Source organism: Egretta garzetta, unplaced genomic scaffold (assembly GCF_000687185.1).
Source record: "Egretta garzetta isolate BGI_Z169 unplaced genomic scaffold, ASM68718v1 scaffold340, whole genome shotgun sequence".
NCBI classification, from domain to species: domain Eukaryota; kingdom Metazoa; phylum Chordata; class Aves; order Pelecaniformes; family Ardeidae; genus Egretta; species Egretta garzetta.
The window spans coordinates 1,027,654-1,041,952 of NW_009258377.1; the positions used below are offsets into that span (position 1 = coordinate 1,027,654).

The 14,299-nt window shown below is 38.2% G+C and overlaps 1 protein-coding gene across 1 annotated transcript in view; it reads left to right on the forward strand.

Moving 5' to 3' along the window:
- CA8 (carbonic anhydrase 8) overlaps positions 1 to 11,310 on the forward strand; it is a 40,378-nt gene extending 29,068 nt beyond the window's left edge. Inside the window, exons 5-8 of the mRNA XM_035895878.1 lie at positions 1,025 to 1,087; positions 2,453 to 2,501; positions 5,141 to 5,253; positions 11,176 to 11,310. Of these exons, the coding sequence (XP_035751771.1) occupies positions 1,025 to 1,087; positions 2,453 to 2,501; positions 5,141 to 5,253; positions 11,176 to 11,310 (360 nt within the window). The remainder of the gene's footprint in view (positions 1 to 1,024; positions 1,088 to 2,452; positions 2,502 to 5,140; positions 5,254 to 11,175) is intronic.
- Positions 11,311 to 14,299: the final 2,989 nt, after the last annotated feature.

Sequence of the window (14,299 nt, forward strand, 5' to 3'; positions counted from 1 at the left end):
TCAACTCGGGAGGGGTGAGGAGAGAGGTTGCCAGTGAAGACTGAGGCAAAAAAGGTGTTGAGTACCTCAGCCTTCTCCTCATCTGCTGTTACCAGCTTGCCTGTCTCACTCATCAGTGGGGGTACGCTTTCTTTAACCATCCTTTTCCGGCTGATATACCTGTAGAAACCCTTCTTGTTATTCTTTGCATCCCTAGCCAAGTTTAGCTCCAGCTGCGCCTTGGCCTTCCTGACCCCATTCCTACACAACCGAACCGCATCCCTGTACTCCTCCCAGGATGCCTGTCCCTGCTTCCACTGCCTATGCAGTTCCCTCTTCCTCCTTAGTTTGACCAGCATCTCTTGTCTCAACCATGCCGGTCTCTTCCCTTCTTTGCCTGATTTCTTACACCTAGGGATCGAGAGCTCTTGTGCTCTGTGGATCTTCTGTGCCTTAAACGCGTTCAGTAAAGGCAGTGCTACAGGCTGCTAGGAGCAGGATCCCAGAGATACCTTGAGGGAGGGGATCTGCCATTCTGTGCTCTGCAGGCAGGAAAATACTCCCCCAAGCTTCAGAGATACCTTGGGCCAGATTTGAAATGCTGTGGGAACAAATTCAAAAAGTGTCTGTTGCATTTGTTCACTCTGTTCCTTTCTGTGTACCGTTCTGACAAAAGCTGGTAAGGACAGACTGCATCCTTGGCATTTATATGCAATGATGCTGCATGATTTTGACTCCACATGCAGTATATGCTGCAAACCAGGGTTAGTCAAAACTTACCAGACTTAGCTGTGGTTCTTTCTCTTATTCTGTGAGTTTCTGTCTCTGCTTTAAAGTTATTTACACCTTGTTTGCTTTTGGCTGGTGACCTGATCGTGATTTAATTGTTTGGAGCTGCCATGTGTCAGTGTATTTGGTTAAAACAAGGTTGTGTAGCTTAACTGAAAACAACTACAGAACTTACTGTTCTGGTTGGCCTCTGTCTTGCCTCACAGTTTCAGAAATAGCAAAATACTGAAACTCATCTTTGCTTGCTGTATTTCAGATAGGAAAAGAGCATGTAGGCCTAAAGGCTGTAACTGAAATTCTCCAGGACATCCAGTACAAGGTAAGGTGTTTTCTGAAGAAATGCTTCCTTCTCTGACCAGAGTGTGAGAGAGCGAAGGGTATATATGAAACGCTGAAGCCACGTCAAGTGTTTCAGATGTGTCTGTAGTCAAGGCACATGTGAAAGCCTTAGTTTGGTGGCCTGCATCAGTATCTCAGCATTTTACAGTACTTTCAGATAAAATTCAGTCTTTATAGTTACTTCCTTTCCTGATGGCCAGAAGGTTTGATCATCTATACCAGTAACTGATTGCAAATGCTGCCTTTTCAGTGATTATCATGAAGTCAGCGTGAATACAAGCACTGCAGCATGCTTAGTGAATATCAGCAGCATCTCCAAACTTACCTGGTTTTAATTTGTGGAGGAAAAGAATAGATGACCTGAGCACCCATATTAACTTGCTGTGGGAAATCAGCAAAAACACAATGCCATCTTGTCAGATGGATTATTTGTGGGGATCCTCAAGGACAGATAATAAGCCTAGCAGGACTGAGGAGACATGAATGCTCTCCAGAATGTTGATGCTCTCTTAAATGACCTTGGGCAAGTTACTTCCAACTCTCTGCTGCATGGTCTCTGTCTGTAACGTAGAAACAATCATACTTACCTTTGATTTTAAAGTATTTTGAGATGTATTAATGAGACTTTCTGTATTGGTCTGGAGAGATGAGCCATTCAGTTCAGTGGATGCTGAAATGTAGAAAAATTAGAAGCTGTCATTAGAAGGCAATTGAAAAATGTTTTAGTCAAATACTATACGGTAAACTTCAGTCATGATGTTTAATATTACAAACTCATTGTTTATCAACGTGTTAGAGGAAACAGTGTATGGAACTCTGGAGTTTCGTAGGACAGCCAAGTAGAGGAAGGTCATAAAAGACCTTGTCATTGTGAGTGTGTTATACTAATGACTTTCAGAGGGTCAGCATCAAACACGCTTTTGGCATACATAGAATTTTCTTACATTAAATATGTGGAACCAGATTTATTTTGTTAAGTGTTACCCATGTTGGTCAAGGAAAAGCTCACTTTGGCCCTTGTTTTTTAAACTCATATTGTATGGAACCCCTGAATTTCATGGAATTTCGAGGCTAGGACCTGGAAGGAGCCCAGGTACTAAAGGCAGAAAGTTAACAAATTGCTGAGATAACCTTAGAAGTAAAATATAAAATAGAATAAAAAAAGGTCTTTGTGTAGCTGCAAGGACAAATGCAATGATGATTAAATGGGGGCTATTAATGAGGTTGCTTTGCACAGGAATTCAAGGCTTAATGTTACAAGAACACACAGTGTGTTTTACCTCTCCATTCATCATCATTTTAATGAGAAACTAGAGATGAGATTGATTTGTATTCATTTTTTCAGGGAAAGTCCAAAACAATACCCTGTTTTAATCCCAACTCTTTATTGCCAGGTAGGTGCCTTTGCTTACTTTTGTGTGGGTGGATTTCTAGCTAATTGCAGAGGCTGAGACAATCTTGATCTAAAGCATAGCCTAACTGCAAGCCTCAGAGTGTGTCCTATAAGGTGGTAATGCATTTTGCACCTAGTGGTGCTAACTGGAATAGGCGTGAAGTCCCATTGGAATTTACGATAAATCTGCACCTCAGCCGTGTGAGTGGGAGGTGATATCATAGTCCTTGCACTGCTGACAACACTGTAGTCAGCTTTCTTGATGATTTATCATCCCACCTAGAGGGGGAGCTGTGTGTACTCCTTTCTCTGCTTCGGCATAGAATAGGAAGCGTAAGGTTACCTACTTACCAAGGTAACATTTTGGCAGTGTAAAAAGACAATGCCCAAATGCAATGACAGTTGTATAGCATGCAAGGAGTAGTGACAATGGGAGGCAAATTCAAATTCATGTAGCTAAAAGTTAAAGAGCAATGATGAGAAACAACCACTTCCTCTACCTTGTCTTGAAAAAAAGGTGACTTTTCAAAAAATGCATTTTTACAAGACGAATATTTCTGCAATGAACCCTTCCGAGCTAAATTCTGTGTCACAGTGGCAAGCTCTTTAATTTTTTAAAGTATTCCAGGTCTACATTAAACTATATAAAATATATCAAAAGAATATTGTTTAGGTTGCAAAGTCAAGTGCTCAATAATTAGGAATTGCAGGAATTAAGGCTGCCTGTGCCCCTTCATGCATATGCGTTATAAAGCATCTTTTAATTCTGTGACCATTTTTTTTACAGGACCCCTGCCTCACAGTTCCTGTTTGATGCTGATCAAGTCACATACACCAAAATCTTCATAAGTCATCTCTAATTATGTGTTCCTCATTTTCTAGGTGCCCGACTTGAGATCATGGGGTCTGATTTGCAGAAGTGCTGAGTGCTTACACCTCCAACTGAAGTCAATGGGAGCAGTGCTCTGATTGCATTAAGTGCTATAGAAAGTTAACTACTCTGAGAAATCAGGTTCTAAGCATCTCATACTGAACACCTCAGATTAATAGATGCATTTGACCTTAACTTCTATGTGCCTCAGTTCCCAGCTTTAAAGTGTGGGGGTAGTCTGTCCTTCCTCACCACACTGGGGTGTTGGAAGTATAAATTAATTCATGTTTGTGAAGCACTTAGACACTGAAGAAATGAGTGCATTAGAAATACGAAAAAATGAGAAAACGTGGTCCTTCTAACAAGCAGGATTTGAATAGCATGGGAAAAAGAAGACCAAGGACCACATATTGTTCTGAGAAATCCAAAAGTTACTAGGTGCTTTTCAAAAGAAAATTATCCATCTTTGCAAGTAAATGATGAAAGGTTCTCTAGAAAAGACATACGTGATCATGTAACAAGACGGTGTCACGATGCATGCACAGGATGGGCTGAATTAATTCTTGCAGTTCTTAACTTTTGAGTGTTTGACCATGCAACTTGCTTTTAGTGGATTTGCTATGTAACTCCCTAACTGAGAAAGAAAATTGCACCGACAAAACAAAATCCTGATGTTCACTGACAAGCACAGGCTTCATTAGCAAGATTAAATTCTACTGATACTCCTCTGAGCTAGTAGTGAAATGGCAGTAACAAGTTAGATCAACTAAGCAAGTTATTCCAGTTTCCAACTTCCCATCCTGTCCTTGTCAAGCTAGTCACAACATTCCCCCTAGCTCTCCATGCCATCATTAACCAGCCTTTGTCTCCAGTTCCTCTCAAGGTTTGTTTCTTGTCCCTTCTTTCACAGTGAGGCAGTTTCCTCTACATACTTCTTAAGCTGTGTCAGGGAGTCATTTGTGAGTATGGCCTGGAGCAGCAAAGGGCAGCCCTATGTAGTCTCACGAAGTGCGGTGTGACTGGAATCTCTGGGAAATTAAAATTAAAATAATTAAAATCAAACATGTATGTAGAATTAACACTCTGGACAAACACTTGTATGTTTTTGAGAGAGACAACTGTTTATTCTAACAGTTATTTATAAAACTATTAATAAGTTTGTAAACTTACTAAAATAATTTTGTTCTTAAATAGACCTTGATTTTTTTTCCCTGTGAAATTCAACTCACTTTTCCAAAGCTAGAAGACACCAGTGCATCTCACAAAATACATCACCAGAATCGTGAACTGAAAAGTTTGGCTTGAGCTGTTTTCACTGAATTTTTCTAAAAAATGAAATAAATTAATCCCTGAGACATATCCTAAATGTAGAAGTCCATTAAAATTTGATCACCACATCCTCTCTGCCTTCAAAATGTGATGTCTCTTGTAGCTTTTGACACTAACAGGTGTTATTTCCTACCATTTTATTTAATTGCTGTGTTAGTTTAAGGAGTTGTGCACACTATTTTTCCCGCACATAAAGTGGCATTCTCATCTTTAAAATACTCACGTGCCAGGGGACGTTACTGTAAGATAATGACCACAAGCTCATGTATGTTCACATGAGAAAGTAGTGGACGGTGGCAGGTTATAAATTCATACCCTAACTTACTGCATACTAACTCCATCATATGAGCAAGCCCATGGCTATCATAAGCTGTCATAATTGGAAAGACACAATTATTTTCCTTAATGTCATTAAAATGCCACATTTCTCTTAATTTCAGATCCTCTACTGCGTGACTACTGGGTGTATGAGGGCTCTCTAACCATTCCACCCTGCAGTGAAGGTGTCACCTGGATATTATTTCGCTATCCTTTGACTGTGTCCCAAGTGCAGGTAACAGCTGTGCTTAAAGTGACCTTGGAATATGGTTATGAGCTAAAGGTTATAGCGTGCAAATATATATATCAGGGCATTATATCTGTTCTCCTTGAAGATCCCATTAGATCAGTACATGGCTTTTCAAGTAAAGGTTAAGCCTTTTGAGTCACTGAAAGCAATGCAAAGGTCAGAGATGAAAAACCTTGTTATCATTTATCATCTGCATTTAAAATAATTCTTTATTTAAGTGAAAGAAAAAGAAAGAAAGAAGTCAATGGGCAAAAGAAATTCAATTCTTTGTAATTGTAAGCTTTCAAATATCACTGCTTTTTGATGTTAAAGAACAAAAAGCACAGGGAGACACTATGTCCTGGAGAATGAAAAATGTTAACGTACTACGGGCTAGCTATATTGCATTGAACTATATTTAACTTATCTTGCTCTTTTAAATTTCTGTTTTATGATAAATGTCAAATGAAAACTACCTCTTTAAATTTGATTTCACATGTATGTATTTTAAAGTTTTTTTTAAAATTATATCTAACAGTGGTGTGAACCTTTCTGTAGAAAACATTTCAAATCTGTCTACAAATAATCCCAGAGAAAGCAATGAAAACTCCTGATGAATATTTTCCCACAGTCTGTGAATCCCAACTGGAGGAATGTGGGTATAATTTAAGTGAAACTATCTAGAATCCCTGAAGCTGAATGCATTAATTTTCATTGCCTGCTCTGAAGCGTGTGCAAACAGAAGAGAAAAAAGTATAAAAGGTGATAAATTGACATTTAAATTATTTCAGCTTTAATGATCTACAGTTTTGCTAGGAATTCCAGCACAATATTTTAACAGTTTTTAACATCTTGAATTTGGCAGTGTTTCTTTTTGTATGAAAATGGAATTCTAGTTCTAATCATAGGACAAAAGCAAGAGCTCCCCATAAGTGTATTTGTATGGTAGCTGCAACTTAAATGTATTCCATCATGAACCTGGTATTTATTTGCTTATGAAAGGATAAGCTTTATAGCTGCTTACTACTGAGTAAATGGAAACAGAACTCAGTTGGCATTATTAGGTTCAGAATAACTTTTAAAGACACAGCACATTTTGTAACTTGGCAGCTAATTGTCCAGATATGATACAGACAAATAAGAAGACTTAATCAGAAGTATAAAGACAATAGCTATTACACTGAGACATTGTATGACATTTTATTTCATGGTAGTTGCAGATTTTAGAGTCTCTATTCCCTTTTAATCCAGTCAATGCACCCAGGAAGGCACAGTTCAAGCTACCCAGATGTGATGGGAGATGGCGAGGAGGTGAATGAAAGAGGAATTAAGCAGAGAAATGCAATTTCAGTTAATATTGCTATGTGCTCATTTGCCACAAGAAAATAAGATGTTGCAACGTGATGTGAAGGGGATAAGTCTCCAGAAGATAATACTGTGCCTGGGGAAAAGAGTGTGATTCATAACCATGGCTTTCTTTAGGTGAGGGGTACCTGGTTTGTGTTGCTACATTACTTTGATTGGTGTAAAACAAATCCAACAAGAACGTTGCAGTGAGGAAGGGCGTACAAGTCACGGAGGGGCTTTTTACCTGCCACTGACACAGTATGGAGGTGAGATGTGGAGCTGGAGCAGAGAGAGAGATTGGAGCAGACTTATGCCAAGATGATCCATGATACTTTGTACTCATCGTAGATCAGCACCAATTAGAAAAAAACCAATCCTTACTGCTAGTTATGAATGCAGCAGCACTGAAGTCAAGGTTGTGCAGAAAAGGCTTACTAAGAACATGAAGGGCTTTTGCCAAGGTGGGATAAAAATTTTATTTGCATCAGATACTGCTTTCAGATGTCAATTGAAAATAAAAATAGGAACAAGTAAGTGAGAGATGGTGATTCTGAGATTCTAAAGTCAAAAGGGACTGAGAAGCTCTCCAGAATGCCCAAAATAAGGTTTTGGGGGTGCCAGAGTATTTTTCTATAGCCTAGACATCCAAGATTTTAACTTGTAATTAGAATTTTGGTTGCAATTAAATATCTGGCCTCTTTTTTGCATGTGGGCATGAGCGCCTATGAGAGATTCTGTTTAAGGAGAGATTAGAAATGCAAGGGCTTTTGTCTATGGAAAATAAGAGGATGTAGTATAGCATATACCAGTCTGAATCATCCATGGAAAGCTGGTAAAGACATTTAATTTTATTAAGCCTGCTTGTAGTATTAAAGCATAGATATCAGTGAAAATGCATTTCTAATGGATTTAAATAGATTATTTTTACATGTGTCATTAACTTGTAGAACTTTCTTCTGTGGGATAGTCATGAACACAGCTTATGAAACTTCAAGCGATTTATATAAATACTAGTAGCATCTGTGGTTATAGCCAGTAAGAAAAAAATTCAAGGCTTTCTGTTTTCATTTTTTCAGGCCATAAAACAATCAACTTCTGAGTATCAATAACAAGTAACACTAAAGAACAACACAGTCTGATATGGAATAGGTTTTATTGTCTTCCTCTGATGAAGCTAGTTAATATACTGGAGACAAGATACTCATGGTCATTCTTATTTTCTGTAATTAATATAGCAATATTGATTAGCTTAACCAACTGCAGGTCATAAGGGGAAAAATGAATAAAATTGCAATTCTAGTTCATGGTCACATTATATATTTTCACATTTGCTTATTTTGAAACAGTGGAGAAGTAACTATATTGGCATAGAACAGCAGCATCAGGGAGGTACTTTCCTGTAGTCCAATGCTGCTTCCTCACTGGAAGTAATTTTCTTTGACACAAGGCTTCACTTCATCAGAGAGCTGTTTCCTTCACAGGTGGTTCTGTGAGGTCTGGATAAAGTGTGCAGGCAACTCTTCTCCTCTGGGCTTTGCAAATCTGGTTCTCGGGAGTTTTATTACTGACCTCAGTGGAAAGGAGCTTGTCTGGAAAGCTGCACCCTGCAGTGCTCTTTTTGCATATTCTTGCCCTCCTTTTGAGGGTTTTATCATCCTCGCTTGTCTTATGTTGCCCAGAAACAACTGTGTTGACTGCTTTTGTGAGACACCTCACCCATGCAGGTACACTGCTGAAATACAAGGGGAGAAAATAGAAAACTTCCTCCTATTAGGCCAGTAAAGAGCAGGAAATAATTGAAAAAGACTTGCTCATGCTTCTCTCCACTGTATTTTTAAAAAATTGGACATTTGTGAATAATGTGCTTTGTGGTTCACTGAAGCCCAGAATAAGTACATTGTCTAATCCACTCAGAGTAGGGATTTTAAGCAATGGTGCAGAAAGGAGCTATCGTTCTTCTGTACTTGTTGTCAGAGTTAACTGGGTTTGTATTGAATGGTGAGGTCTCTAGTCCTTTTGTCTACCTCATTCAAAATCAAGACCTCCTAAAGGACAGAAATAGTAATGAGCATATGGAGCTGGGGTGGGAATTGTGCAAAATTTATGTAGTTTGTGAAATAAAGCATTCTGAGAGACTCACGGTATTTTGTTCACTGGGAAACAGGTCTGTGTTCTTGGAAGGTGTCATTGAGGCATGTGAAATTTTCAGACAATGATAATGCTTCTATTCTTCATATAGAAGAAATGTGTGTAGAGAAAACATGCAAATTCTTTGTTTTGTGTGTTCTACAGCAAATTTTTAAGTGAGACAGAAGAAAGCAGTATTCAGGATCTGAATACAGGGAAATGTTAAAACTACTCCTGCAAAAATCCACAAAATATAATCTAACTTTGTTTTTACTCAGTAGACATGCTAAGATTGTGTATTTACCCTTTCACTGATTAGAACTGGATCCTGAATTTTGTGTGAACAGGCCTGGGTCATCCTTAGTGTCTTCTGGGCATGAGAAAAAAATTTATAAATGGCTATTCCCATTGAAAGTGTGTGAATATCCAAGGGTGCTTAGACGCATGCCTCTAAAATATCTGTTTGCTCGGCAGTCCTGCAGTGTGTACTTCACAGCCATGACTTGGGAGGAGGTAGTAAATGGTTCCATCTTAGAGGCAGCAGGATGAGTGGGGCACACATATTATTGCCTTATCATGTGGAAATTTAATATGAAAAGTAACGTCAGCACAGCTAGCATTTCTGACAACAACTTCTCAAGAGTGACTGTGTAATATAGAGGGTTTCTGTCACGGGGGTCTTAACCATGATGCAAAAAACTGAACAGGGAGGCTGGTGGGCTCAGAGGCAATTCCCCCTTGGAGCAGGGCTGGGATTCTTGACTTCCCTGAAGACTGAAGAACAGGCACGGGGATCAAGTCAGTCCTACTTTCCTGACTGAAGAAACTGGAGGCTGCTTTGTGAAGAGTACCTCCTGGAGAAAGATTTCACTGTGAGGACTGGGGCAGAGCATTTGTAGTTATTGTAGGAGACAGCTCACAAATGCCAGCTTTGCAGAGAGTCTGCTCTTCCCTCTCCTTCATCTGTGTTTGTTTGAAGTCTCTCATTCTCAAAAGATCAAACAAAAGCCACATTCTTGTAAAATGCTTCTTCCCAAACTACAATTATTTCAGGCTTTCTGGAGTTGATTCAGGTGGTGAAAGTGGGTACCTTTACAAAACCCATTCAGTGATTTACCAGCTCTTGACTCCTGAAGACTTTTAGAGTACCAAGCCTATAGTGGGGTTGTTTTTCAGTTTGCTTTAAATAAACAAACAAAAAAATCTTCCAAAAGAGAGTTCTGCCTCTAAAAGCACCTTCAAGGAGCTTTACAGTTTGTTCTGCTTTTCATCTTTTCAGTCTAAGCTGTTGCCTTATATCTCAGCTGTTGCCTTATTATATCTCAGCTGCAAGAAGCTGAGTGTTGATTTCTAAGCACACTGTTTTTTGAGGAAAAGACAGCAGAGCCGATCTAGCCTCTAAATCAAGTAAATAAGTCTGTATCAGTTCTGCTGTAGAGTGGGAAAAAACAAAGAAGACAGTTGTCTTCAAGGTTGCAGTAAGATAACATTCTCTGCAGGCAATATATGAGAATATATGAGAATAAAAATACCATTACCTGCTGTTTAGTACCTCATTTCTTTTAATTCTGGAATCACACTTGCATTCTCCCTGTAATCCCTCATAGGGTGTTTTTCATGGAGATATTCTCTCTATAATTTCTTAGATGATAAAATGATTAAGTACTTCAGGCTCCATTTTGCTTTCTGTGTAGCTTCAGTTTCAAGGCATCACAGGGTCAGTACAAGTCACTCCCAAGCTGAGGCTAGGGGAGTCAGCCTTCAAGTAGGTTTGCTGTATCCAGCTAAGAGAGCTTGTCAATATGCCAAAGCAAACACAAACACATTTTTTTTTGTAGTTGTAACTACTTTAAAATATCAGATTCTTAAAACCAGCACTGTTGAACAGTAAGGTATAATGTTGTTGAGATATGCATTGATTTTCTTAGTTTTTTATTCCACAGAGCTTGATGCTGATACCAGCGATGGAGATAGAAGCTGCTCACATACTTCCCTACCCCAGATTAGATTTAGAAAAATCTAAAAAGAGTCTATAAACTGGAAACTTATTTGTTTTGGACCAATTTAAAAGTTTTAAATTGATTTTTGACTGTATTTGATTTTCAAGTATGCTTAGTGCCTACATCTACAGAAATATTGAAGTGGTACTTTGTTTTGATGTGAAAAAACATATTTTTCATATAAAATATCAACAGACTTCCTATAAAGCTGAGACGATGCTTACCAAACCATATGCATGAAAGTTCTTATTTTTCTCTATATGTTAAATGTTTTGACAGTGCTGACAACTATTTTTAAATGTTATTAACGATGTATATTGACCTTAGTACAAGGTACCTGAACACTCCCAAGTTTCAAAGCTGCAGAAGTGGCTGGGCAAGGCTGATTTTGATCATTAATCCCACAGTGAAGAGTGTATCTAAGCTTCTTCATCTCTGTTTTTCTGCCTTTCAGATAGAGGAATTCCGTAGACTGAGGACACATGTTAAAGGTGCAGAACTTTTAGAGGGCTGTGATGGAATCCTGGGAGATAACTTCAGACCAACTCAGCCACTTAGTGATAGAGTCATCAGGGCTGCATTTCAGTAGCAGAAGAGGAATAATGACAAAAATAAATCTTTATTCAGGTAAGTAAAAGCTTAGCAAAAAAATCAAAACATTGAAATAATTTTCATAGGGGAGATTTAGCTAAAGGAGAAAATGCCCTGAATTCATTTCAGCTAATGTTATGATATATTGTCACAACTGTAATTTTTGACACTGCACTGTTTTATTTTATCCTTGGACTTGATGATCTTAAAGGTCTTTTCCAACTAAACGATTCTATGATTCTATAATAGTTTGTTTACTATTAGGTTCTTTTATTTATATTGACTTCGGTGCACAGGGGATCACACACAGTTAGATCACAGTTACTCCTTGTAGCTTTAAATTTCTCCTACTGCAGTGAGCAACAGCACAGCATACCTAGGTTATGTGGTAGGTCCACTTACTGAGGTTCACTGGTCAATTTCTTACAGTGTTTTTAGAAGACCAGTCATTGGTGAATCTTTCTAGTATTATCTGTTAAAAAACAGGATAGTAGTTCTGGAAGGAGGCCTTTAATTCTCAAAGGAAGCCTTTTTTTTTTTTTTTGGATCCCTTCTCCCTGCTTTACAATGCTGTTCTTTCCCAGCAAGACTGAATCTTGGGTAAAACCAGTGCAGATACAAGAGGAAACTAATTAACTTCTGTCAAGGCTAATTTTTCATATTTCATTCATCAAAGTAGTTGCTTCTTCTTGTCCTCAGTGATGTTTTCAGCCTTCATTGGCTCACAGAGAAAGATTTAAGGATGACATTGGATTCAATGCATAAGAGCTAATACACACATGAAGCTGCGTTATCCCCACTTCAGTTGTTAAAACCTCCCATGTCATGTTCCCCTAGCCTCTATCAGTTACAAGATAAATTCCCTCAATGCTCAACAGTTACTCCTATATCTCATTATACTTAGTTAATCAATGTTTTACTATAATGAAAAACCTGGTGATGAGATTCTTAGAGAGTTAGAGAAAATTTGCTATCAAGGCACTAGTTACCTTGCAAGTGGTGAGTCGAGACACCAACATTTATGGCTGATTTTGTAATGAAGTGGCCCCACCTTAATACCAATAATAAGACAGCTAATCTGGGAAGTTTTCAGTAAAAGAGTGAATCTGTTCACTTGCTTTCTTTAATATGTCCTACTACTTTTTAGCATAGTAAAATTTTTCATCTACTATCCTACAGTAAACTTTATTTAAATAATAAAAACATTGGGTACTCCCCATTACCTTGTTTTACTGGTAGAGTTCATTATATAAAAACATCAGTTTTTCTATCTGCATATTTCTTCAAAGCCACATGCTCACAAGAGAACCAATTCATCCAGAGTTTCACCTGGAAGCATGCTGCTGGAAGGTTTTTAGTATACATTTTTGGGTAAGGACATTTGTTTGTGCATTACATTCTTGACCTATCTAGGTTAATGATGGAAATCCTTAGTTCACTTCAGGCTCTTGTTGTGGAGTTAAGCCTCTTCAGAGCATGCTCTGGGTCCAGCCTCCAACTTCATATGAAGTTAACAAATGATCAGGCAGCAGATAACCCCTAAAAGAGATTAATAATTCAGTGCTTCCAAAAATGGATCCATTAAAACCAAGTAGGAAGATTATCTTTCCTCCTGCATGTGACAGAAATTATTAAATGGGCTGGGACAGTGGCCAACAGTTTCGTGGTCTTTCCATATAGCGCAAGCATTCAATATAGTGTATGCATCTAAACATCTTTGAAGTAAGATTTTGTTTGTATTTTATAACCCTATTTAATACCTGCATCCCAGAAGTTAAGCAAAGAAAGCAAAACATTGGTCCTTATATTAATATTGTTTTCTCATTGCCATATTTAATTTTGGGCACATCCCTAAGCCCCATTCTCAATTGCATGGTTCTCCGCAGTCACCAAATGTCATCACTTGAATCTTGAAATGGATGCTTCAAATTCATCCCGACTTCTTCATAAAAATTACTTGGGAATATCATAGCAATATTAAAGTACAATTTTTCTCAGAGAGTGAATAATGCCCTCAGGCCAGTGCAGGTAATTCAAGTCTGTAACAGTGAAATTACTTGACATGCTGAGTTTGAATTTTAAGCATGAAAGAGTTTCCTTTACAATGCTGGAATTAAAATGTAAAAAATTCCCTTTTGCTTTCATGTTTGAAATTTTATTACATTTGTCAATACTTATAAAGATTTGTTTTATATAATAAGATTTATCTTGGCCATGCTTCACAAAATAATCTGCAGTTTTAATTCCCAAATGATGGAATTTTTAATGTAAAATGATAGTCCTCACTGTAGGGCTATGCTAATTACGGACTCTCCAGCACTGAGAAAGAACTGTGACTCCTGGCATTGTGTAGCCCACAGAAGAAATGGTGCTTGGCTCTCTACACCTGATTGAATTATTTGTCAGAAATTCATTTGGTCTTCTTTTTAGTTTGGAGGCATCAGTCCAATCAAAGGTTCATAATATATTCTTGCTATTGAGTTTGTCTCTGAGGAGCTTGAAACTAGATATACGAAGTATAAGAAGAAATTGTGTGGCTTTGATCACCTTTACTCTATGCAAAGAGGGAGAAAGGGAAGAAAACAATCCTACCTACTTTGTAGTGATCTCCTCACACAGTTCTCTCCAGAAGGAAGGTGTTGAGGAACAGTAGCTCCTCACACAGATCTCAGACATCCTCAGAAAAGACACATTCCCTCATTCATAGGAATGGGTAATGGTCCTTAAGCTGGGACTACTGACATTGGCTGAATATTGCTGTGAAGACTCAGTAGCAGATGGGGACATAATAGTTTGCAGGGTGGCGTCTACATAGTGATCCAAGAGGGAGCATTTCTTCTTTTCAAAGAGGAGATTACCTTTTATTTTAAAGTTCTGGTATGTCTTGAATATTACAATTACAAACACACTGGTGGACTTCTTTTCTGACATGATGCCCCTCTGTCAAGGCTGTTGGAACTCCTGTCAGTGGAGTTTCAATATTTTCT